This window comes from Mirounga angustirostris, unplaced genomic scaffold (genome assembly GCF_029215605.1).
Source record: "Mirounga angustirostris isolate CCGP_5_RB_7025 unplaced genomic scaffold, mMirAng1.0.hap1 SCAF_14, whole genome shotgun sequence".
In the NCBI taxonomy this organism is placed as follows: domain Eukaryota; kingdom Metazoa; phylum Chordata; class Mammalia; order Carnivora; family Phocidae; genus Mirounga; species Mirounga angustirostris.
In genome coordinates, this window is record NW_026991722.1 from 75502232 (window position 1) to 75528535 (window position 26304).

General features: G+C 46.5%; 1 protein-coding gene across 3 annotated transcripts in view; it reads left to right on the forward strand.

The window, feature by feature from the left end:
* CUX2 (cut like homeobox 2) overlaps positions 1-26304 on the forward strand; it is a 230383-nt gene that overhangs the window by 120436 nt on the left and 83643 nt on the right. For all 3 annotated transcript variants that reach the window (XM_064578366.1, XM_064578368.1, XM_064578367.1), the window contains exons 2-3: positions 10755-10865; positions 14512-14559. In XM_064578366.1, coding sequence (XP_064434436.1) covers positions 14524-14559 — 36 coding nt within the window. In that variant the 5' untranslated portion in view covers positions 10755-10865; positions 14512-14523. The remainder of the gene's footprint in view (positions 1-10754; positions 10866-14511; positions 14560-26304) is intronic.

Genomic DNA, 26304 nt, shown 5'->3' on the forward strand with positions numbered 1-26304 from the left:
ATTCAACGAGTATTGAGCACCAACTATGAGCCGAGCATTGGGGATACATCAGTGACCCAAACAGACAAAGATTGTGTCCTTCTGGAGCTGACATTGGAGGGGGCTAGGCAGTGGAAACAGACAATAAACAAATAAGAGAAGTAACTACATAAATGTGTCTATAACAAGTGCCATGAAGAAAAATAAGCAGAGAGAAGGACAGGTAAAGTAGGAAGGAGGTGCTTGCTATTTTGAAAAGGATGGTGAGACAGGCCTCTGTGAGAAGGTGATGTAAGAGCCCAGACCAGAGGAGACAAAGGAAAGATCCATGTGGAATTCTGAAAAAACAGCATTTGGGGCAGAAGGAACAGCCAGTGCAAAGACCCTGTAGTGGGAATGTGCTTGATGTGTTCAAGAGCCTGCAAGGATCCCATGTGGCTAGAGGAGCTTGAGCAAAGCAGAAGTAGCAGGAAGTGGGGCTAGAGATCACGTGGAACCATGATGTTTTGGTGAGTACTTTGGTCTTGGCTCCCAGTCAGTGGGAGCCATGGAAGAGTTTTGAGCAGAGGAGGGACAGGATGTGACTTAGGTTTAACAGCATCCCTGTGGCTGCTGGATGAGGAAGGGACTGAGGGTGGCAGCAGGGAGCCCAGGGAGGAGGCAGGCGATGATAGTGGCCGGGCCCAGGGTGGCAGCAGTAGACAGAATGAGAAATGGTTAGATCAAGCTGATAGGATTTGCTGATGAGAACAGTGTCCCCACCACAGCCCTGGACCTCAGCCCAACACCAGGGCATAGAAAGTTGCCACTCCCTTTGAGCCTTAGGGTTGGCATTGGCTCCAGCCCAAGCAACACCTGAGGCCCCTGAGCACCCAGCCCTTCCAGACACTTCCTGCAGCCTGGACCCCCTGCCAGCCACAGGCCTTTCGTCCTGCCTATACCACCAAGAGGGAGTGGATGCCATGAGTCCATTTAATAGCGGTGAACCTTAGAGGCAGAGAGGCCAGGGTTCTGCCCAAGCTCACAGAGCCAGTAAGCAAGAATGTCTGAACTTGAACCCACTCTGCCTGCCAAATGTCAGTTCTTGGGCTGCCTCCAATGAGAATCAAATTGCCACCTGGATTTTCTAGAAGCCAGAGCTGTGAGGGCTGCTAGGAGGGCCTGATGGACTACAGTTGTAATTGTCTGTGTTCCCTTTGTGACCCATTGCTCCATGAGGGCAGGATCTGTGTCTGGCTTGTTCTAGACAATATTGTAGGTGCTTAAATAATAGTTGAGTGAATGAGTATAAGGGGATGGATGGATGGATGGATGGATGGACTGACAGACAGATGGACAGAGAGAGGCCCAGCCATGTTCCTGGTCTTTAGACCACGTGAGTCCTTGTCGAGGACAGACAGGTCAGGGAGAGTTTGCCCTGTCAATATTTGGAGGAAAGAATCCAGAAAGACATAAGTTCAAGTCCCCATGATACCACTTCCCAGCCATGTGACCTTGGCTTTGTCTCTCTGCAGGCACTATGTGTCTCTCTGCAGGCACTATGTGTCTCTCTGCAGGTACTATGTGTCTCTCTGCAGGCACTATGTGTCTCTCTGCAGGTACTATGTGTGAAATGGCACCTGCATCACAGACCATTCATTTGCTCCCCCAACAGATGTTTCTAGAGAATCCACTGCGTTTCCATAACCCCTCAGAGGCAAGACAGGAGATATATTAGGGTTTCACTCCTCCAAGCGTGCACTGGAGATGGTGTCTCAACATGCTGGCCTTTGTCCCCTTTTACCAGAATTATTTATGCCCTTGCTTGTCTACCTTGGTTTCTGAGCTCTTAGAGGATACAGGCTATATCTTATTCATTATTGCCCTTCCCCTTATCTAATGCCTAGCACACTGGAGATCATGGCTGGATGGACGGACAGGTGAATGGATGGATGAGGATCCAACATCTCTGGTTGGACCTCCCTACAGTAAAGAGAAAGCAGAGTTCCATGTGTGTGTTTGGGGAAGTTGGTGACTGCTCATCCTGGTTTTCCAGGCGTGGACTAGAATCTCAACCATCACTTCAGCCACATATCCTTATAGGAGATAATGTACATACAGTACTTAGTACACTCCATAAATATTAGCATAAATATACTAATAGGAACTCAGAAATGTTAGCTATGAGCTCTTATTGTCTATAGAGAACTATTGAGCACTGTTGGGAGAATTAAATGAACTTTTGTGTGCCAGTTAGCATGGACCTAGTATATGTATAGTAAGCCTTCTATGGGGCAGTTATTATATTATTGTTATCACTGCACTGGGAGTTTGCTAAGAAGTGTTGGCAGCCTCACCCACACACCCAGGCCTCGAGGTTTGGCCACGTTCCCCTTAACAGGCTCTTTGACCCGAATATGAACTGTCTATCACCCCCAGCCCAGCTGATGGAATGCAGTAAAGCTAGCTTGGCAGGGAACTCTTTCTCTTAGGCACCACCCCTTGCCCCAGCCTCAGATAATTGGCCCGATACATCTTGGCATCTGAAATTTACATACGGTGCAGGGAGTGATGGATGGCTCTGGTAACTGGGCTGTCTCTCAGCTGCGGCTCAGTTATCCATCTCGGCAGGCTGCGGAGCCATCCATCTTGTCTCCTTGTTCATGGCAGGCCGACATGTGCCCTCCACCCCAGGTCATCCTGCACCCTCCCTTGGAGCTGGGCTCTGAGGCCCTTCTGCAGGTGTCACTCCCACCATGACCCACAGCATCCCCTGAAACCCTGCTACTCAGTGTTTGCCTGAGATTCTGATGGACAAGCCCTGAATGGCTCTATGGGACCGGAGATGCAGAATGAGACATTTGGCGTGCACAGAGAGGGTCCCAACTTGCTGCTGCCACAAAGGACTTCTCATGCTTATATCTGCTAACAGTCATTCATTCACAAATGTTTATTGAGTGCCTACTATGCACTTGGCACTGAGCTAGAACCCCTGGCTACAGCTGTGAATGAGACAGGCACAGTCCCCACCCTAAGGGATTGACATTTCATTGGAGAGTGTGAACACTGAAGATCCTAAACATTGTGCCCTTCACTTTACCTACTTGCAATCTGATTCTCAGGGGATCTTTATAATAAACCTATGGGCACAAATTGTTACCCCCATTTTACAGACACAGAAACTAAGTTTGAGTCATTTGTCCAAGGTCATACTGCTAGTGAAGTGTCAAAGCCAGAATTTGGATGCAGGTCTGTGGGCTCTAAATTATATCATTGTTTCCCAGACAGACCAGGCTCTTTCAGAGCTTCTGACACATAGCATTCTTTCATTCATTCATTTGACCAACACACATTTCTGGAGTGCATACTATGTATCAGCAACTGTTCTAGGCAGTGACTGTATAATAAGGAAGAAAGGACCAAAATCTGTCTTGTTCTCATGGAGTTTTCATTGTTACAAATAAAATAAGTAAGTGAAGTACACAGTGATACATGTTAAGGAGAATAAAACCAAAGACGGGGCGCCTGGGTGGCTCAGTTGGTTAAGCGGCTGCCTTCGGCTCAGGTCATGATCCCAGAGTCCTGGGATCAAGCCCCGAGTCTGGCTCCTTGCTCAGTGAGGAGCCTGCTTCTCCCTCTCCCTCTGCTGCTCCCCCTGCTTGTGCTCTCTCTCTCTCTCCCTGTCAAATAAATAAATAAAATCTTAAGAAAAAAACAAAACAAGAAAAAACAAAAAACCAAAGACAGGAATAGGGACCAGTAGAGGTTATTGCAATAATCCCATTCCCTCTACCTGGGATGCTTAGCTTCTGACAAACACGTTCTTCTGGACCCAGGTCAAATACTCCCATCTTGGTGACCCTTCCCCCCCCAGTCACAGGAAGTCACCTTGCTCTCTGTGTTCCCATTGTACTTTCTTCATACTTCTCATACTGTATTTAGTAGGCACACAGTGGTGGAATCAACCTGTCTTCTCCACTGCATTGTGAACTCTTCAGGACGGGGACTGTGTTGGCTGGTTTCTGTATATCTGTACCTGGCACAGAATTGTGGCTCAGTAATTAATTGGAGGGATGATTGGATGGGGGTGGATGGGTGGATGGATGGATGGATGGATGGATGGATGATTACATAGATGGATTATGGATGGATGAGTGGATAAATGGATGGGTGATTGGATGGATGTGGGATAAAGGGCTTCCATCCTAGGTAACACCTTACTGGGTACTGGGCAGTCCCTGCCCAAGTTGGGAACCACACAGTGATTACATTAGAAGAGGTAGGTAAAACTCTACCTCTCCCTTGCCCCATCAATTTCCATAACCCCTCAGAGGCAAGACAGGAGATATATTAGGGTTTCACTCCTCCAAGCTTGCACTGGAGATGGTGTCTCAACATGCTGGCCTTTGTCCCCTTTTACCAGAATTATTTATGCCCTTGCTTGTCTACCTTGGTTTCTGAGCTCTTAGAGGATACAAGCTATATCTGATTCATTATTGCCCTTCCCCTTATCTAATGCCTAGCACACTGGAGATCATGGCTGGATGGACGGACAGGTGAATGGATGGATGAGGATCCAACATCTCTGGTTGGACCTCCCTACAGTAAAGAGAAAGCAGAGTTCCATGTGTGTGTTTGGGGAAGTTGGTGACTGCTCATCCTGGTTTTCCAGGCGTGGACTAGAATCTCAACCATCACTTCAGCCACATATCCTTATAGGAGATAATGTACATACAGTACTTAGTACACTCCATAAATATTAGCATAAATATACTAATAGGAACTCAGAAATGTTAGCTATGAGCTCTCATTGTCTATAGAGAACTTTTTCCTGTGTAAGATTTCATTTGAAGACAAAGTTCTAGGGCTTTAAAAAATAAAATCTGATAATGTTTTATCATATAGTTCCTGATAAGGCAAACAAATATCGGAAAAGATTAGCAGGAGCACAAAGGAGATGCCTGGACTTGGAAGGGAAGGTCTATGAAGCCTTCCTGGAAGAGGGGACATTAAGCTGAGACAAAAGGATAAGATCAGTCACAAAGAAAGAATGAAATCATCCGCGCTGAGGGAATGAAGTCTGTGGAGCCATGCAGTTGGACGACCCTGGTGCATTTGGATTCCTGCAAGGAATTGTCTGGCTGGAAAGGAAAGGAGAGGAGAAGATGGGAGGGGCTGACAGGGACCCAGTAACACCTGAGGTCCTCAGTTCCTTAAGCCCTGATCCCCAACAGTAACTGCATTCTTTTTAGAAGGTGTCTTCTCGGAATTGGTTTTGGGGGGACATGTCTGAGTCCCCCAAAAGTGGGGTTGTCTTTGGAGCTGAGAAGAGTGTGCGAATATGATGGGGGAACTGACATACATATACACAGCTCAGGTTGTGTCTTATGTGTTTCTCCTGTGAGAACATAGCATCCAGCCCAAAGTTTTGTACGTAGTTGACACTTTAGGATCACATGTTAAATTTCAAAAGCAAGTGTTCTTGTAAGATTCCCCTTCCCCCCTGCTTGGGACAGACAGTTTAACTGAGAATGTTCAACCTGCCTCCCTGGAGATGACCAACAGTTTTCCTTCCCCACCTAAGACCCACCCTTCTCCTTGAGGAAATCCAACCTCTGGAACAGCTGTGTGACTTGAGCAGGTAGTCTAAGCTGTCTGTGTTTTCAGTTTCCTCATCTGTAAAATGGCAGAATCAGATTCAGTTAATTTTGAAGTGTGGGACATACACTGACTGCTGGACATGAGACAATTGTAAGCAGTTAATAGACCTGGCTTTAGAAGGATTGACTCATGTTAGGAGGAATACTTATTCTTTTTCAGTACTCTTCCATTCCTTCTCCTTCAAACAAGAAGAAAGTCTGTCTGGTGCTACACTACCTTTAACATCTCTCTAGCATTTGGTAACCAACCTCCTTGTATAACAAAGACAAATAACAATGCTTTGTTTCCATTGTAGTTTATTTCAATGGCTGCCATCTGTTTATGACCTAGGATTCTCTAGTGATTAAAAAAAAAAAGTGTCCTTTCCAAATGTACTTATTTAGGCTAAAAAGAAGGGGGGAGGTTTATTACAAAGGTCAAGAATAGGCAAGCTTAATCTATGATGCTAGGGTCAGAATAATGGCTACCTTTAGGATGTACTCACAAGGAGGCACAAGGGAGCCTTCTAAGGTGCTAGGAACATGAACATTCTATATCTTGATCTAGGCAGTGGTTGCAAGGGTATAAAAATTCAGTCTTAAAGTTGAACTTAAAGCTATACATGTCTCAATCAAAAAGAAATAGTCAATTTGAAGATAAATATTATATAGTGATTCATGTGGAATATCAATATGGCAAAACACATGCCACAGGGGTGTGTGTGGTTGAAGTTTGGACAATGATGGACTGGACAACCCCAAAGTTTCCTTCTGGTTCATACATTCTGGGACTCTGAGTGCTTTGGAGGTCTAAGTCTCAAGGTTTCCCAGCACACTGATGGCAGACCCTCTCAAAGCTAGGGGCACTCGCTGGGCAGTGGGCACTTATGGTGGGGAAGCAGCAGAGCTGTAGATCCCATCTTCCCCAGAAGAGCCTTCCATCCCACCCCAGCTTCTTCCTGCTGTTCCTGGTCCTGGGTGCAGCTCAGTCCCAGCTTCCTTTTTCTCTGTGCATTGGCCCAAGCCTCAGCTGCATCCATCATCTGCTTCAAGCTCATTAAAATTATTTCTTTTTAGTTGCAAATGGGCTGTTTATGATGATCATTATTTGAATGGTCTGCGCTGGGCTCCGGGCTGTCTGTCTGCTGCTGATGGTAGGTTAATCAGATGAGTCTCCTCCCGGCCTGGGCCTGGTCCAAAGTCTGGGGCTGTGTTAATCATGGCTCCCCTAGGGCTGGGGGCTGAGGGCCAGGGTGGGAGAGGATCCGAGTTCTGCTTGATCATCAAAGGAGGGCCCTGCTAGCTATATATGTGTGTAGTGGCTCAGACACTCATTTCTAAAACTCCGCTTCTAAAACTCAGCTTCAGAACAGTACTGGTTTATGTTTATGAGAGTTTTTTCCATTCCTTCAAAATAAAGATAGTGCTGGGACCTTTTTTATTTTAAGTGTTTTTATTTTTTTATTTTTTATTTTCTTAAGTAGGCCCCATGCCCAGCATGGAACCCAACGCTGGGCCTGAACTCACAACTCTAAGATCAAGACCTGAGCTGAAATCAAGAGTCAGACACCCAACTGACTGAGCCACCCAGGCACCCCAGTGTATTTATTTTATTTTTTTTTATTTTTTTTATTTTTTTTAAAGATTTTATTTATTTATTCATGAGAGACAGAGAGAGAGAGAGGCAGAGGGAGAAGCAGACTCCCAAGGAGCAGGGAGCCCGATGCGGGACTCGATCCCAGGACCCTGGGATCATGACCTGAGCCGAAGGCAGACGCTTAACCATCTGAGCCACCCAGGCGCCCCCAGTGTATTTATTTTAAAAGACTCTTGTTGATTCTGTTGTTTGGCCCTCTTGCTTTGTTAATGTTCAAATACCCTATCTTTTAGGGTGAGAGGGAGTAGTTTTTAATGTTTTTCTTTGATGCAGTAAAACTTGGCCATACTCTGTTGGTCTTCCTTTTTCTTTCTTTTTCTTTCTTTCTTTTTCTTTCTTTCTTTCTTTCTTTCTTTCTTTCTTTCTTTCTTTCTTTCTTTCTTTCTTTCTTTCTTTCTTTCTTTCTTTCTTCCTTCCTTCCTTCCTTCCTTCCTTCCTTCCTTTCTCTTTCTTTCTTTCTTTCGATATTTTTATTGACCTGTGAAATCCAGAACTCTTAGAATCACTGATCTAATGATGAGACCTGAGATGTTTTCTGAGCTCTCAGTTTATCTAAATAACAATAATATAAGCCAACATTTATTGAACACTCGGTACTGTGCTTGATGGTTTATACAATTATAGCATTTAAAACAAGCTCCCTGAACATCCCCCAGCTAGTGGGAAAGTGGAGCAGAAGTCCTACGAAGAGCCGGGCATTACAATTTTGCCTTTACTATCCACCAAGGGGATAATCCACACCTGAATTATTAGAATTGACTGTAATTTATTTCTTAGTCCCTTCGTGAATCACCTAACAGACACATTAATGTGTTTGTTACATGAGATGAGGTATGTAAGGAGCTTAGCATGATGCCCGATACATCTAAGCACCCAAGGAATGGTAATTACTATTATTATTTACTATTATTGTTATTGATGATGTTGTTAGTGAGCTGACCATAGATATGTGGCAAGAATTCAGGGTTGAAGGATGAGCATTAGAAGTAGGCAAAGTTGAGAAGAACATGGACATTGTTTGCTCTTCTATGGCTCAATGGGAAAGACACCATGAGCTGGGCTTACAGTAGGCTTGGGGCTGGGGGTCTGCTGACATTCCCTGGCCTGGTGTTGCTTCTGCTGTGTCTGCAGCAGATTTATACCCACCAGCAGCCTGGGAGGTTCTGGTGAAGGGACCCAGTGTAGTCATACAGCATAATTGTCTGGTACAACACATCAAGTCTGGACTTATCCTGCTGTGAAATTTCCTCTCAGGGCCTGGGTTTGATGTTTTACCTGAGGAGTCCAAGTCCAATACCAGCCAGGTATATTGGTTGCTGTGGTGTGGGGAGGGCCAGTGTCCCAGAGATTAGAACATAATGTCAGATACATGATAATCCAAAACCAAGTGACGTCAACCCAAGTCCCAGTTCTGCTTGTTCTGCAGCAATGTAAAAATCACATCTTTGTCTCCAAGACAGATGAGAAAAACTAAGGAAATCTGTGAGCATTTTATCACAACTCACATTGACCATTGACATTCCAGTTCCTTCTCTCCTGCCAAGTGAGGTTCTGTCCAGCTGGCTGCACCACTTGGTTGATTTTTGTCTACCTTTGATCAGTCCTTTTGCTGCAGACCTCTCCCTAGTTACTCAATACTTTGGTTGTGGTTGATTGTAGTTTCTTTATTGGAAACTATGATTATTTTTTAATGATGATAAATCAGAAGTCTCCCTTTTTTCTTCTGTCACTTTGGTGGACTGTCAAAAACTGTTTCTGTTTCTCCTCTCTAATGATACCTTCTTCTTCACCTGGCTTAAAATTCCATGGAGCATTTGTTCTGGAAATGCCTGCATCTTCAGGTTGGTTTATCTAGTGCTGTGCCATAGAATTGACGTCAGCACCTTGGAGAGCACCACATTTCTGATTCCCTTGCCCCTCTATTTTAATTGCTACTTTTATGCCTTGACCTTCTCTCTCCTAGTCCTGTGGTTCTCCAAAGAGGTTAGACATTTCTCCAGAAATAGAAATTCCCTTGTCAAATTCTTCCTAAGGCACCATAGGCAGAGACACTTATGCTGAGCTTGGGGTAGGCTCTCCAGCCTCTGATGGGTATGAGGTTTATGGTGCTATGGCAAACTGCTATAGAGCAGATTTACCGACTCAGACATGATATAAGACAATTACCATGCATTTCTCTCTTACAGGGAAAAGGATTTGCTGCGGGTTAATAGTACTTTTATTTCATTATCTAATGGTAAAAGTGTTTCATTGTGTGTGCAAGATGAATGCGTATTAGCGATGACAAATGGGGTCTTTCAACATGGTGCCGGGCCTCATCATACATATGTTAGATTAAAGAGTTCACCCTAGAAATACACTCTTGCATCTGCGTGTGTGTTTTTAATAAATCTGATTGCAGAAATTTATTGCATCACCGGATTTAGGAAATTATGGGGCTTGATTGCTGCAAATATAATCGGGTGATATATACAGAAATGCTCCTCGAGTTATGGTCCAGAAAAAAAGCCCATCTCGGGATGGTGCAAGAAAGCAGCAGACCACATAAACAGAGCATTTCTTGAATTATGCAAATGAAACCCATCACAACTCATGGTGAATTGTACTCCCCTTGTGAGACTGCCACCATTAAAGCGAAGAAAGCTGAGAGAGGGGTGATCAAATATACATGTACAACCAGCAGACCCTGTCTGTAATGTGTGTAAGCTGGAGGGGCCCCCCCTTCCATCCCTCACTCTCTTTTTTCCCCTCAATGGTACGTCCTGTAAAAACCTGGTCTGGCGCTTTCATTGCACATAAGCAAGCAAGGTACCTTCCAAACCATTTCTTCTGAATCCAGGAGTCTTCAGTGAAATATTTCTTATACTTGAAGTGAACCTTAAATGATTTACTACAGGATACACAAAAGGTCAGCTTGCTTCTTATTGGCACCTTCATTTTTCCAAAATCTACTGAAATTAAAAAGCCATCTATATCTTAAAAGGCGTATTTATGAACCCTTAAGTGTAAGTAAGTCATAGTTGGAACAGTTCCCACCTCTGATATATGAAAGCTGTCGACAGCACTTTCTTACACTATAATATGCCCATACAATATGCCGCACTTTACTATTTTGACACGGTTTGGAGATGTTTTCTACAGTTACTGACAAGCTTATGCCATCACTCTTTTGGAAATTTAAGAGGTGGGGCAGGGGGGTGGGGGAGAGATTAAAAAAAAAAAAAACAACTCCACCCAACTTTATGGGAGATTATTGATCTTCCGATGAGCAAAAAAAGCTGTCCTGGATTTTTTTCAGTTGCATCCCGTTTTGTAAATTATTCATTTGTGCCAGGAGTCAATATCCTGTCTTTTCTCAGCTTTGTGAGTTAAGAAAACTTGTTCAGAATGCTGTTTTGTACAATGATTAAAAAGGAAGAGGAGGGGGAAAAAATCTTTTTCTTTTCTCTCTCTCTCTCTCTCTCTCTCTCTCTTTTTTTTTTTTTTTTTTATTGTTTCAGAAGGAGCTTAATTCCGTCGCTTCCGAGCTGTCTGCACGGCAGGAGGAGAGTGAACATTCTCATAAACATTTAATTGAACTCCGCCGGGAATTTAAGAAAAATGTACCTGAGGTACAGTATATTTGCTGTTATAGAATTAACTCAGTAGGAATGCAGATTTTTCTCTGTTCAAACTATATTTTGGAAACTGTAGACATAAGTGACTAACAAGAAAAGAAGCTAATTAGCCACAAAGAGAAATTAAAACCCCCAACCTTTGGGTGTTTCTTGGTATAGTGGTTCTCAGCGGTGCTATCTAAAGTGAGGGCAGGACACTTCTCCATTGAAGTCATTGTTTCTGAGGGCTCCCTAAAACATCCATTTTCCCCCTATATTCATCTTTAGTCAAATGCTTGGCCTTGACAGCAAAGACAGTTTGTCTAGGGTTCTTGATTTTATTTTGCTTTTCCATTGGTGTCTGGGAGAGGACAGCTATAGGCTCCCCTACCCTCTGGGCCTTCCCTCAATCTCCTCTGAAACTGCCTCCCAATGCCATAAACAGGCTTCATTCTTCCCCTTCACCTCTTGCCTTGCAGCTCCAGCCACCAGCTCTGTCTTTCCCAGCTGCCATGAGGGTGGTCCAGATAATGACCAGTCCCATCCTGCCACCCCCTCAAGCCCCCAGGGGAAGAGACTAGAATGGACATGTTTTTGTTCTTTACAGGGGTGAATGTGTTAATTCCTTTACTTTCTCTATCAGGCCCCCTGTTGCTGCTCAGATTTAAAAAAAAAAAAAAAAAAAGATGGAATAAATAGAAAAAAAAAGCCCTCTGATTCCATATAATGTTACCAAGGATGTGACACATCAGAGCCACTGGGAAACAGAGATTTAAAAAAAAAAAAAAACCTGACTGTCCCCAAAGCCAACTGTGGTTCTCTGTGGTCAGCAGAGGTTAACAGTTGACCTCTCTGTCCTAACCTACTCAGGTGGCCTGGATCTTGGAGGAGGGTGGGGCAGCATCTGGCATTCTGGAAGTATCAGACCTGGAGATGTTGATCCCACTCTGCCTGTTAGAATCACCCAGGGGTCCTGTTACCATCTTGCTGATGGAGAAGGAGGCTATGGAAAGACGGAGAAGAGTCAGGCCTACCCAGGAATTGGGCTACATGAGCAAAGAGGGGTTGAGTCTTCTAGCTGTGAAATCCTCCTCACAAGTGATAAGTGTCTTCGGTTCTTCAAGGCAAGAGAGGGAAGTGGACTATAGCTAGAACTTGCCCATGGAGCAAGTATGAAAGGAATCTTAGGTTTGAGAGCTGAGGGAGGGTACGCTTGGAGAAGGAGTGAAAATCTCAGATCCAAGTGTCTCCCATGTCGCGGCTTCAGAAAGGCCAAGTCAAGTCCTGGGCTTGACCCCTGGAGCTAAGAAGGCCTAGGTGATGCTGAGTGTCCTTTGCTTCCTTCTTAGAACAGAGAACAGCTTGATATTTAGACTGATTTTCTGCCCAGAAAGAGGGTACTAGAAGCTTTGCCTCTGACTCTCCATTCTGTAGGAAGCAGAGATGAAGCAGCCCTAGATCTTCCCAGCCCTACGTGCCTTCTCTTTGGTCAGCACAGACCCTCCATCTCATCCTCCTCTCCCAGGCCACATGGGAGCCCCCAGGTGATGAGGAAAATCCAGGCCAGGTTTTAAGCCTCCAAGTTCAGCTTACATAATTTTAATACTGCATAATTATGCAATTATGTAATTAGGAGGAATAAGTTTCCATTCCTATTATAGTTGCGCCTCTGAAAATTCTCATTTTTGGAACTAGTGTCTCCTGATTGGGAGAGTCATGCCAAGGCTTTATTTAAGAACATCATCTGGCTGGTGCCCAGCTCACCTCCCGCTGGTGCCTATGCTCAACTTCACCCCCAGAGGTGAAGCATACAGGACAGGGGGCTTCTAGAAATGGTCAGCATTGGTCCAAAGTCCTGCCAATCCCCCACCCTTGGCCCTCAGATTTGAATCCCCTTGAGTGTGGTATTGTGCAGCCAGCTTATTTGGGCTGTCTGTTGACCTGCATTCAAATTCCAGCTGAGCCACTCACTCATTGCCGGACTTGAGCAAGCCAGCCCCTCTCAGGACCTTGGTCTCCCCTTCTGGAAAATCAGGGGGCTGGAGAGATGATTTCTGAGGCCCCTTCCATCACTAACATTTCCTGAACTTGGACTTGAGGTTTAACCTGCTGATATGTTGTATTTGGTCTGTAAAGTCGTTCAGGTTTTACAGTAAGTTACCAACATCCAGCATCTCAGAAGATTTCACCCAAAACCCCAGATTTCCAGTATCTTTTGAGACTCTTTGGTGGATCTGGTCAGACAGGGGCTCCATGCCCACATGGCAGTCACCAGCTGGAGCCAAGCAGCTGCTACCTCCATTACAGGGGGCTCTCAGCCCGCCTCCCTCGTGTCCACTCCCCCCGCCCCAGCCTCTGCGGGCATTTGAGTTCACAACCTGGGACCTGGGTTTTCATGCATTTCCTTTTCCATGGCTCAGCCTGTGCACCCGTAGTTCCTTGTGATCAGATCCACTAGATTCACACGCACTCCCTATGTCCCTCCTGAAGATCCCAAACATACCATTAGTATATCACCGGCTCCAAGGAGCCCTGGAAGACACCAATCAGTGAGGAGGTGTACCCAGGACCCAGAAGAGGGATCATTTTCAGGAACAGAAGCACAACCTTATTTCATAATTAAGGGATTTATTCTTTACCTGAACATATGTATTCTTGTGCCCACGTCTTCCTTTCCTGCTTCTCTCTACTGTCCCCTCTCTCCCCACACTCTCGAACCCCTCTCAGCTCCTCCTTCCACAGGGGTTTCTTATGGGACCTGACTGACAGCAGTCATGGAGTCACCAGTGGGTCTGAGAGAAAACTGAAGCATTTAGGGTTGGAATCTTGGTGACACTAGGTTCTAAAAGGCCTCCCTCTTGCATGCTAGGGAGAACTCACAGGAGCCAACCAGGGAAGCCCTTGGGGCTGAGAACTTCCAAGGTCACTTGTGAGGAAATTAGGGTCCAGAAATAAGAGGCTCCCTTCTGAAGACAGCCCACTACCATAGAGTTCATCAAACATTTACAGAGCCCCTCCTCTGAGCTGGGCACCAAAGGGGTGCCAGAAACTGCACATTCTGGAGAGGAAGGAGAGACAAGTATAGAAGTGATGTTGCTAAAATGCAGAATGGGGTGTTTGCCAGAGAAGGGCAGTTACGTGGGGAAGCAGACAGAGATGGCCACCTGAAGGAGACAGCCCTGAGCAAATGCTTAAAGGACAGAAGGTTTTTATGAAGGGACTTTGATGACATTTTGCTGGGTGTGGAGAGTCGAGCCCACCTCTTCAGCAAGAGTCAGTCGCATGATGCACCACGAGTCCCATGAGCCCTTTGCATAAAAAACATTCCATGATCAGATCTATTTGGGAAACGTTCCTTCCTTCCTCCCTCTTCCAGAAATTCCCAATGTGCATTATACTAAAAGTCCCACAGGGAAGAAACTTGATGTTGGACTTTATTTCCTAGGCTGATTTGGCTTGGCACCCTATGTGTGTGTACATTGTGCGTGTGTCTGTGTGTAGGTGTATATATGAGAAACCCCAGTGAAATCCCATGGAGTGCACGTCCCACGGGACACTTTTGGGAAATGCTGGCCTGGGGGACAACAGTGCATTGCAAGCAGGGGCCACGGGGGTATCCCACCTGGCACTGTGGTGAACTCTTCGCTGATCTCTTTTTCAGGAAATCAGAGAGATGGTGGCTCCTGTATTAAAAAGCTTCCAAGCTGAGGTAAGACCCAAGGCCTATGGCATGTCACAAAAACATTCCCTGCTTCCCTCTCCTATCCCACCTGAAGTTGCCAGAGGAAGCCGGCAGCCTCTGGAAGCTTGGGAGAACACATGCCCGTCCCCATTACAAACTCCACCCCATTCTTTCCAGATCAGCCAGTGGTGACATGATGAGAATGGGTTCTCTCTCTCCCTCTCCCTTGACTTTGTCCAGCCTTACATCAGCTCTGCTCTATACAATATCTGTGACCTTGAACAAACCACCTCACCTTCCAAGCTTGGTTTCCCATTTTTAAAATGAAGAGGTTTGAACTCAGTGACCTTTGCTGTGCATTCTGTTCAGCTTTGATTCTCTAAGGCAGTCTTGCAGATTAAGTCCAAACAGTTACCGGCCCACCCTGAAATCCTCTCTACTGACCCACCATCTGAGTATAAAACTAACACTGTTGACATTCTCTCCTGAAAACCCATCGGGCCCTATTTCCTTCGGCAGCAGCTGAGCTGTCTTTAGCCAGTTGTTTCTCTTGCCTTCCTGGAGCCCTGTCATGGGGCTGAACCTCCCCCATTTCTCCTCTTGGCTTGACTCTGTGACCAGGATTCTGAGAATGTCCACTTGTCCTGCTGGCAAGGGAGGCAGGCGAGGAAGAGAATGGAGTTACACTGAGGCAGGATAGCAGAAGGGGAAGCCATTTGTCAATGTTCCATCTTCAGGGGACCTCTTCTCAGTCTCCCCTGGATTCAGGCAGGACCTTGGAAGGATTGGCCCTTCTCCGAGCTCTCTGGTGGAGACGCATTTTAAGTCTGTCATCCGCCAAGCGCCACATTACTTTAAATCTGTCTCTTCGGAACCGCGTGAGCGCATAAGGCAATATTAAAGTAAACAATAACTGGATTTACACAAATGTTGCTGATTTCCATATTTTTCATCCCTTCATTTTATTATTGAGTTGACTGATATGCTTATTTATTTATAGGGCCATCCGGTATTGATTCATTTGGTTGTGAGGTGCCTGAGCTGAAAGGGGACGGTGCCGGGTGGGGTGGGGGGTGGGGGGAACAAACCAGAAAGACCAATGATGTTGGGAATTTGTTGTCATGGCTTTGTGTTTTTAAAAAAGAGGTTCCCATCTGCAAGGCCCTGGTCCCATGAGGGGTTCTCAGTACACAAGCCCTCTCAGGCAGCTGATCCCTCTGCCCAGCCCACAGACAGGCACTGAGCGTCACTTTTTCAGCTGTTCCCTTGCTTGGGCTGGTATGGACAGAGCTTCTCTAAGCCACTTAGAGCCTCGGTTTCCCTATCTGTTCATGGGAATAAAGACACACTCAATCTTTTTATGTTGCTTTAAGGACTGAGAAGTAATGCAGGGAAGCAGTGTAATGTAATGCCTGGCACACAGAGAGCTGCCGGGCGATAAAGAGCAGACTCCGGAGCCAACCTGGGTTTGAACCCTGCCTCTGCCAGTTCCTCACTGTTTGACCTTGGGCAAGTTCCTTAACCTCTCTGTGCCTTTGTCTCCTTGTCTATAAAACCGGGTAATAATTATACTTCCTTCATAGGGTCATGACTGAGGAAGAACAAAGTTAATACCCATGGAGTTCTTAGAACATTGCTTTATATTAGTAGTCCTGGTTATTTTATTATTCCTGTTATCAGTCACCTCCAGGGCCTCTGCTATGCTTGGGCTGGAATCTACCTCTTTCCTAAGTAGATATTCAAAACTTTTCTCCAAAAGAAGGGGGCTTTCTATCCCTGAAGGAAACCGGTGTGACTTACATCATCTTTTCAATAGGAGAAAGAGTTCAACATTACGTTTGGGTGATGATCCAGAGAATACCCCAGTGCAGCATGGCAGAACGCATGTGCAAATCAGACTGAGACAGGCCCAGCCTGAATTTCAGCCCTGCTGTTTACCTAGCTTTGTGGCTGGGGAGAGGTTCCTTAACCTTTCTGAGCTGCAGCTTTCCTCCTCTGGCAAATGAAGTTAACAGTAAGGATTCAAAGAACTAAAGGTGGAGGCAGTTGACCCAGTGTCTGGCCCACAGTTGGTACTCAGTAACTCACTGAGGGAGAGAAAGTTTTAGTGGGTCCAAAAGGAAGACAAAGCTGAATTCTCATTTCCAAATTTTTGTGGCATGTTGAATTCACACTGTTTTAATAGCTGAGGATCTCCGAAGAACTTCGTTAATTTTCTTAAGAGGGCCTTCCATCGTCCCTTTAATGTACCAAAAAGACTAGATTTGTTTGGAGTTTTATTCCTGAAACCCCTGCTTTCCTCATGATCTATTGACTAATCCATCGTGGCCGCCATGTCCCTCCCTGCGCCTCCAGGGAGAAACGCCGCCAAAGAAAGGTGTTAATAAAAAGCATCTTCTTCGTCCAGAACAAACTGCTCACGCACAAGCCGTTTATAATCCAAATTTGATTTTCATTTTAATTTTTTTAATGAGGGTTCATCCTTTATGCCACTTCCCTCTCGTGATCCACCAGGCTCCAGGCTCAGAGCTGAGGATTCCCAAGTGGGCATTAATCACCTCCCAGGAATATTCCCTGAGGCAAACACTGTCTCAAGTCACATAAAGTAGCCCATAAAACGCCAGGGCTGAATATCGTACCCGTCATTCCTTCTTCCCCAGTGTGGGCCTCTTGTTGAAATATAACATGTTCAAGTTCATTCCTTAATTTCACTCCACCAGCCCTGGTATATAAAGAATCTGGGTATCCTTTTTATCTTTTCATTCTATATATATGTGGGCCTTTTTTTCTTTTTCGCGCACGTGTGTGTGTGTGTGTGTGTGTGCCTGCGCATGCTAGTGGGAGGGGTGCGGAGAGGAAGTGAATTTACCCTGCTGTGAATCAAGGAAGGTTTTTCTCTCCGCCTTGATTGCTTAAAGGACAGTCTTGATTCCCCCTGCTCAGGGAAACAAAGACAGCCAGAGAAGGTGGCTTAATGGAGACAGCTTGAAATGGCCAAAGTTTGAATATCCTTGCGCGCAGAGAAAAGAGCAAGACGAAAGCCCCGCTAATTACAAAAGTTGCTTTATGAAAGATAATTCAAAGCAATAATTTAGCAAACATAATCAAGTCGCACAGATGGGGTTGTTGATGGATGGATTGCAACATGCAATTAGCAGCTCTCGCAGTTACATATCATTAACCCTCCGAGCACAAAAATTATTTTCTCATTATTAGTTGAAAAGGTAAAATTAAGCTGACTAGACAGTAAAGGAACAAACTACAATTAATTACCTTCATTTATTACAGTCATTATTTTAAACTTATTTTTACTTGGAGAGAGAGATGAAAACATCTAAATTAAAAGTTTTGTTATGCTAAACCAGAGGTGAAACTTTTCTAAGGCGTGTGTGTACTGGCCCAGCCACAAAGACAGCAGGCCCACTGCAAGATTTTTTTCTCTCTGCTTCCCTCTTCTTCCACCAGGAAGGGGATGTGGCCTGCATGATAGAAAACCCCTTGGCTGAGTCAGAACAGACACCTGAACCTGGGCCTGATGGAAACACTGCAGTTTGGGAACCAAGGGGGCTGATGCCTCCTCTGACCACCCAGGGTCTAACACCCAGGGTCTGAGTCCCACCCGAACACTGACAAGCTTATGTGACTTTGGCAGGTGACTTCATGTCTCTGCTGTTTCCTCGTGACGGCTCAGAGGATTGCATGAGCTTCGGTGAGATCCTCTGTCAAGTGACTGCTGAGTCGTTTATTCTCATCGTGGTGGGTGTGTTTGGTGGCATGGGGCAAAGATATTCTCTCTCTGTGTCCTCTCAGGGTCCAAGGGAGTTTGGGCAGCATGACCACCCTCTAGGAGCTTAGAGATGAGACCCAGGTGCCACTTATAAGAGACATATTCATCATCTGTTGAATCCCTGCAGTCATTTATTCACTCTACAAAACTTTACGGAAGCCCTACTGCGTACTAGGTGGTGTTCTAGATGCTGGACACAGTGAAGGTCACGACTGGGCAGTCAAATAGATGCCTCTTGATGTGGGGGTGGGCAGGTATCTGTGTCAGCCCCAGAAGGGCCGCCTTTCTACTGGGCGCCTCACAGGTCCACTTAACAAATACTTGTGGAGCACCTACTATGTGCCAGGCTCCAAGTGAAAGCTGTGGAAGGTCCAAAGATGGTGAGAAATCATCGCTGCCCTTAAGGAATGTCACTAGAGGTTCAGTCCCTGTGATCAAAATAATGTCCCGTCATGTCAAGAACTCATAGGAGGCCTCTTGATTTCCTCCCAGAGCTTCTTCTTTGCCGAGCTTCACACAGTACCTCCCATCCCCTGCATAACTGCATTGTGTCTGGCATTCCCCCATCAAGAAATGGAATTTGTGTTTCCATTCTTTGAATCTGGGCCTGTGTCCACTTCAACCAATAGAATGTGGTAGAAGTGACCCTCTGTCAGTACTAGGTGGAGGCCTTCAGTGGACTGGCAGTTCTGCCTCCTGCCTCTTCCAGCCCAACCTGTATGGACAGGCCTTGGGAGATGAGACTCCACACGGAGGAGACGGGCTGGGAGCACCAAGGCCCCAGCACGAGTCCAGGAGCCATGTTGCCCATCCAGCCCAGTCGAGCCATCAGGCAACTGCAGCTGTAGCTGCCACCTGGCTGTGACCACCTGAGAGAGGACAAGAGAACTACCTAGCTGAGCCCCATCAACCCACAAAAGCATGAGAGATAATAAGTAATCACTTTGGGCCACTCCATTTTGGGGTGGCTGGTTACACAGCAATAGATCACCAGAATAGCCAGGATTTGCAGAGTGCCAAATTCTTTCCCCTCTTTCCCCTGACTCTCAGCTCTCTTCTGCCTCTCCCCTCCATTTTCTTCTCCACCCCCGGCTCCCCTCCCTCAGCCTTTTAGCAGATTTCAGCCTTCTGGAAACATTTCCCCCCAGCACCAAGTTCTTAGGTGTCCATTTCTGGAGAGTGCAGCCTCCCCCGCCCCCGCCCCAATGCCAGAGGGAGAGTGCCGGGTGCTCCTGGAAGAAAGTGCCTGGTGTTGCCCTGCAGATGCCCGGGCATCTGGGGAGGTGGGGAGTGTCAACAGCTTGGAAGATTTTGTCTCTTCTCCTTTGTGTTTCTTCTGATGGGATTGAGGCACAACTCTGAGACAAACCCCAATGGCTCAAGGGAGTCTAGAGCAGACCCAGTGAAAGGTCTGTTTATGGAGGAGCAGAGAGGTAGTGTTGAAATAGAGATTTGCAAGAAAGCAAAAGATAGAGTCTCCCTGCCTCCCCTGTGGGTCTTCTAGGTGGCAAAGCAGAGCACGTGCCCTCCAACTTGACAGCTCCGCCTCAGTGGATATTTGTTGGGTGAGTTGATGATTCAGTCAATCAACTGACAAATAGATATATCTATCTCTAATCCAGTCAGATATCCTCTATTGTGCCATCTGTAAAGTGGGATGGAGACACTTGTCCCCCCGATTTACATGGGCTTAGGGGTGCCACAATGGTCAGAGATGTAAGATATTATGACCTGCCATAGTTTGAAGCATTCCAGAACCTTCCCTGCAGGCCTCACCCAGCCAAAGGTGCCCAGCACTGTCTACCCTGAGTCCAGTCCCTCTCACTTTCAGATGGGCAGACAGCTGGAAATTCCTTCTTTTGCCCACATCTGCCTGCCAGGATCTTGTGGTTGATCAGACCCGGTCCATGATGCCCACAGTGCTGCCTCCTGATCTGGGTGACACTAAAACCTCATTGCCCACTATCTTCAGTTAGTAAGCAGCCAACCTTGGCACTAAAGGTGGGCCTTTCCTTTGTTAGAGAAGTCTCCCAAAGTGACTTTTCTTGCACGTCTACTATATGCTGCACACTTTCTAATGGTTATGTCATGTGTTTTCCATAATATCTCTATCAGGGAGAGGTTCTGTGATTACCCTCTTTCACATGTGAGGAAACCAGGGCTCACAGAGGAGGTGGCCAGCACCCATCCAGTGCCCAGGTCTGTACCTGTGGCGGGAGGGAAGTGAGGGTGCATGGACTCAGACCCAGGAGGGTGGTGCGGGATGATGAAAGTCCTTAGGGCAGAAACCTCAGGCCAGTGGGCCCCGCCGCTCTCTGGCCCCTGCCTACGTCTCCCCTCAGCCAGCAGACTACCTAACTTGGTCCTGCCTCAGAGTCCTGCAGAAAATTTGCTGTTCTCTTTGCCTGATTCACTCCTTTCAAGTGTCAGATCCTCAGGGAGTAAAGAAGCCCTCCCTAACCAACTTCCCCACACCCGCCACCTTTCACAGCACAGCCCTTACACTTACCCAGCATGACACTTAGCATAAGTCATCTTTACAGGCGCCAGATCATTCAGGCCTTGTGGCTACTTCCAGGGCTTTGGCTGTGACTCAGAATTAGGTGGGAGCCATAGGAGACTTTAGAGCAGACCAGGTCAGATTCAGGTTTCAATAGGATCCCTCCAACGGCTAATCAGATGGCATGGGGTAGGGTGCGCTTGGCCTTTCAGAGATGACTGAGAGGAGGAGACTGTCCCCTTGTACCCTCTACCTGAGCCCCTGCTCACCACCTCCAACCAGTGCCCAAAGCCTGAAGTCATCATTGACTTCTACACCATCTGTTCCAGCCCCAAACACTGAGTATCCCTTTTTCCCTCCCAGGCAGTCATGGGCAGGGAAGGAGGTCCTAACCCAGGAACAAGATTCCGAGGAGGTCAATCCGTGTTCCTGCAGCTGAGCTGCCTGAGAAAGGCATGGAGGGGTTCTTCACAGCTCAAATCACCTGAGACAGACATGTCTCTGCCTGCCCGGGCCATAATCCCCTAGTCAGCCCTGCATGCCGTGTTGTAATTTGGTCCCTGTGCTCCCCTCCTGTTCTGCATGTACCTGCAGGACTCCTGCCCTTTCCTTTGAGCTGAAATTTAATTACAGGGCCTTTTTTTTTTTTTTTGGTCTTTTTACATTATTTGTTCTTCCAGCTATCTTTGATGTCGTAATTCCCTTGCTCCCCAAACTACCCTTTCTCAGAGACTCCTAGCACTGGCATGACCATCCTTTGTAAATGAGGCTTGTTACGGCCACAAATGACATTAGATGCATATAGTCCTGACCAACCAGCAAGACAGGGAGAAATGGCCTCGCTGACCAGCTGAACCCACTGGGAAAGACAAGCACTGGGGGCACGCATGGCTCTGGAGCCAGGTTGGCACTGACTTGCATCCTAGCTCTCTTCTTCCTGGCTGTGTGACCCTGGGCAAGTCACTTAACCTCTCTGGGCCTCAGTTTTCTTGTTTTTAAATGGAGATAATAATAGTACCAACCTCAAAGGATTGATGTGCGGGTTAATTGAGTTGATACTTAAAAGCCCCAGGAACAAAGCCCAGCACATAGTGTGTGCGCTCCTTGAACATAAATCGGCGTTCCAAATGGATGAGCTGAGACTTGTGTCATCATGTTTATTCTTCCCGCAAGCCCCATGAGTAGGTTTCTGGTCTTACCCATTTCTCAGGTGAGGTCACTGAGGCTCAGCAGCCAGCAAAGTTTATTGAGACTTTAGCAAAGCCTCTCACGTATCACTACCTCTCAGCAACATGGTGAGAGAGGTGCTGCTGGTATCGTCCTCTTTTACAGGTGAGAAATTGGGACTCGGACAGATTGGCTGCTTGCCTAAGCTCACACAGCTCTTCACCAACAGGGCAGAGTATGGAAGATTCAAACCTCAGTTTGAAGGGCTGAGCAGAGGCCTGGGAGTGCAGGAAGCACTGAGGATATAGATTCTAGATTGAGGGCTAAAATTGGACACTTGCAGGTGGCTAGGGCTGGGGAGGACCTCATCACTCAGCCAGACGCATGCCTTTCAGATGTGACTTTGCTGAGCTTTTTCAGATAGACTCCACCAGGGAAGCCTGACCCATAACGGGAGCTGGGATTCAAACCCAGGTCTGCATACCCAGCCCAGAACTTGGCATATAATAATTGCTCAGTAAACAGGGTGTAACTTGCAAGATGCAATGAAGACTTCTGTCCCTCCCACTGCCCCCGGCTTGCACACATGCACACACACTCCCTACCCTCTCCTCTTTGATGACTTAATAACCTTGATGGTGCAAGTCTCCTTGGCTCCCATAACGGGTCTTGCCCCTTTGGCTTTACCCTGCCCAGCTTGGGGTAAAACTTAAAATGAGCTGAACATCTTTCCAAATTTAATATTAAGAACCCACCAAAGCGTCATTGAACCTGTCACGCTGCATTACAACCAAATTAAGAACCAGCAGCGATCCTCTTTCATTCGGTATCATATGTCTTATAAAGTAAATTATTAATGCTTTTTTCCCCCCAGTTAAGCAGTTATTTGCAGTTGTTCCGGGTATTTCTCATTAGAAATAACATCATCTAAAGAACGATATTGATTGATTTTTTTAATCTTGGAATCATGGACGTGAACCACATATTTATATGACATTCCCTTTAACTAGAATTCTCATGCTTTATTTTTATATTATTGATCTTTTTGACACGAATTGCTTTTTGGCCTTGTGCAAACGTTGTAAGCTTTCCGCCTACAGAGGAATGGGTCGGCGTCTGGGCCAGGCTGGGAAGAGTGATCGCTCCAGCGGCATGGCGGTAACATTCCCGCACATTTAACAACAATTAGTCTATGCTGACGCCATGGTAGGCTTTCGTGTATGAAAATTTACAAGCCTTTTAATGGACTGCATTATGGAAGGCCATGAGGGGCCAGTCGGTGGGGAGATGAGGCCGCCGGGCACGCATCCATCTTGTGGCACTGTCAGCCAAGTGTCTCTTAGCACTCGTGTCTGCCGGGGGGTGACAGGGAGCAAAGCAGAAGCTTCTGCAACAGCTAGCCCACCACGCCAGCATGGGACATGTGGCCATTCCCACAGTCACTCATGCGACCATCCAGTAGATGTTTGTTGAGCACCTACTATGTGCCAAGCGCCTACTATGTGCCTGAGCATGAGGTGGTGAGCATAAGTATTCACTCATGTTCAAAAAATAGGTGAGCACCTGCTGTGTGCCAGGAACTGTGCCAAGGGCTGATAGTGAGAAGGTGAACACAAATTACTCATCAGGCGCCCTTGGTGGAGTAGAAATGACATAAGCCAAGAGTTGCACAGACCTGAGTTCAAATCCCATCTCTGTCCTTTGACAGGGTTTTCAGCAAACCTCAGTTTCCCTGGCTGTAAAATAGGGATGGTAATAAATATAAACATAAAATAGGGATCCTCCAGGGATCCATGCAGATAAAATGCTTGATGTGGTGTAAACCTCCCAGAGGCAGGACCATAGAATCATGATTATTTAGTGTCATTGCTCTCCAGCCAGCTCCCCTGAAACATATGCACACCCTTGCTTCCCTTTTCAGTTCCAATGAGAACTTCACTCTACAGCAGACATTTATTTGGCACCTGCTGTTTACCAGGGTCAGTGCCAGGCTCTAGGTATATGGCAGTGAGCACCTCAGATCCTATTCCTGTCTTCATGGCACTCACAGCCTAGTAGGAGAGACAGATGGACGCACACCCCTTGGTGCCACTGATAATCATGGCTATGATTGAGTTTCACGTGGCCAGGATGTGCGATGGGCAAGATTAAAACAGCCCACTCATTCCCTCGTTCCAAAACTATTTCTTGAGCCTCTACTGTGTGCAGCCCCTGTTCAGGGCGCTAGGGACACAGCAGGGAACAAGAGAGACAGGGCCTTTGGCCCTGGGGAGCTCAGAGTACACTGGGGGACGTGGCACATTGGTATCTTGCACATAAATTATTTGAAAGGCAGTATGTGCAGTGGTTAGGGACAGCCTGGGTTCAAATCCTTGCTGTGCTACTTGCTAATTGTGTGACCTGGGGCAAGCTATTTTTCTCTCTGTGTTCCTTGATTTCTTCATCTGTAAATGGGACTCATACGTACTTTATAAGGTAAGCGTGAGGATCAAATGAGGTTATAGCCAGAAAGGCTTAAAGCAATGACTGGTGCAAAGAAAGCTGAGAGCCCTGTTGGAGGCTAAGCACTGACTGTGGCTATGGCAATGTTCTGATTCTGAAATCCTCCAGAAGTGTATTGACTAATGACGGACGAGCTGAATGCTGCCAAGGCAAAACGCAGTTGCACCCAGAATGGCCCCACTCCTGCCTTCCTTTTGATCTAGCTGAGAGGCAGAGGGCCGGACTGCATGACCCCCTAGGGTTGTTGCCAGGGTGGGGCCCCTGAAGTGTCATCCCCAAGTTTAGGTACTGGAAAAGGAACCTTCCTGGATGTGGGTGTCCTCCATGAGGGGAGCCCTGCAAGAGGCCCTCAAGCATCCAGGATCACAGTCTACCCCTCCCTGTGCCCTGAGCGTCAGGACTAAGGCCCAGAGAGGTTAAGAAACCCACCTATGGTCACACAGCGAGGGAAAGGAAAGGCCTAGATGCAGATTCAAGTCCATTTAATCCCCATACTCAGAGTGGCCTCAGTCAGGCAGCTAATGAAGGCAAAGGCACTGGATTTGGAGTCTCAAAAAACCAAGTCCAAGTCCCACCACTGCTCCTTGGCTGTGTGACCTTGGGTAGGTCACTTCACCAACCTCAGTCTCCTGCTCTGTAGAATGGGTTCTTGTAACTCCCACTGTGTTTATCGGTTTATCGGTGGGAGGGAGAGACAGGCAGATTGCCACGTGGTCACCAAGCAGAAAGGAAATCTTTCCCTCTGACAGCAGCATCTTTCCTTTAAGGCTTCGCCACTCAAAGTGTGGTCCATGGGCCAGCAACATCTGCATCACCTGGGAGTTCAGTAGAAAGGCAGTCTCAGCCTCCCACCCTCCCCCAGACCTCCTGAATCAGAATCTACAGTTGAACAGAGTCCTCTGGTGTGATTCATAATCATGTTGAAGTTTGAGATGCTCAACCTTAGACCAGCCCACTGGCTTTCAGCCCTGGCTGCCCAGAGGATTCTCCTGAGGGCTTTAAAAAAAAAAAAAACACTGAGATCTGGGTCTCACCCCAGAGTGGCTGGCATTCTTGGTCTGGTATGAGGCTTGGGCATCAGGATTTTAAAAGCTTCTGCTGGTGATTCTAATGTTTTAGGAGCTCTGCCCTAGAAGCCACCATCTAGTGGAGGAGACAGACACAGGGAAATAACCAGCGACATGCTGGTCAATACTGAACAACGTGGGGGGGGGGGCGGGCGGCGGGGGGGGAGACGGGACTGATTTGTATCATCTGCCACTTTCCACAGTGTAAATCCTTCCAGCATGGCCAATTTCAAGCTGCCAGCACGGGGTTGGGAAGAGAAGCACAGTTCACCATGCAGACGTAATAGATGTGAGTAACCTTAAAGCACAGAGAGGAGTGAAATGCAATCAAACAATTAGGAATTAATGAGTACTGAATATGTATTTCCTTTTTTTCTTTTTCAAATTTTTGTGGCAAAATACATATAACTTAAAATTTACCATCTTAGCTGCTTTTAAGTGTACAGTTCAGTGACATTAAGTACATTCACACTGTTGTGCAACCATCACCACCATCCATTTCCAGAACTTTTTTCATCTTCCCAAACTAAAACTCATTCAACAAGAGTACCCATTCAGCAAGAATTCCCCATTCCCCAGCCCTGGCAACCACCATTCTCGTTTCTGAATCTCACTTTGGCTACTCTAAGTAATTCACGTAAGTGGAATCTTACAGTTGTTGTCTTTATGTGGCTGGCTAATTTCATTCAGCATAATGTCCTCAAGATTCATCCATTTGTAGTATCGTTATTTTTAATATAAATTATTTA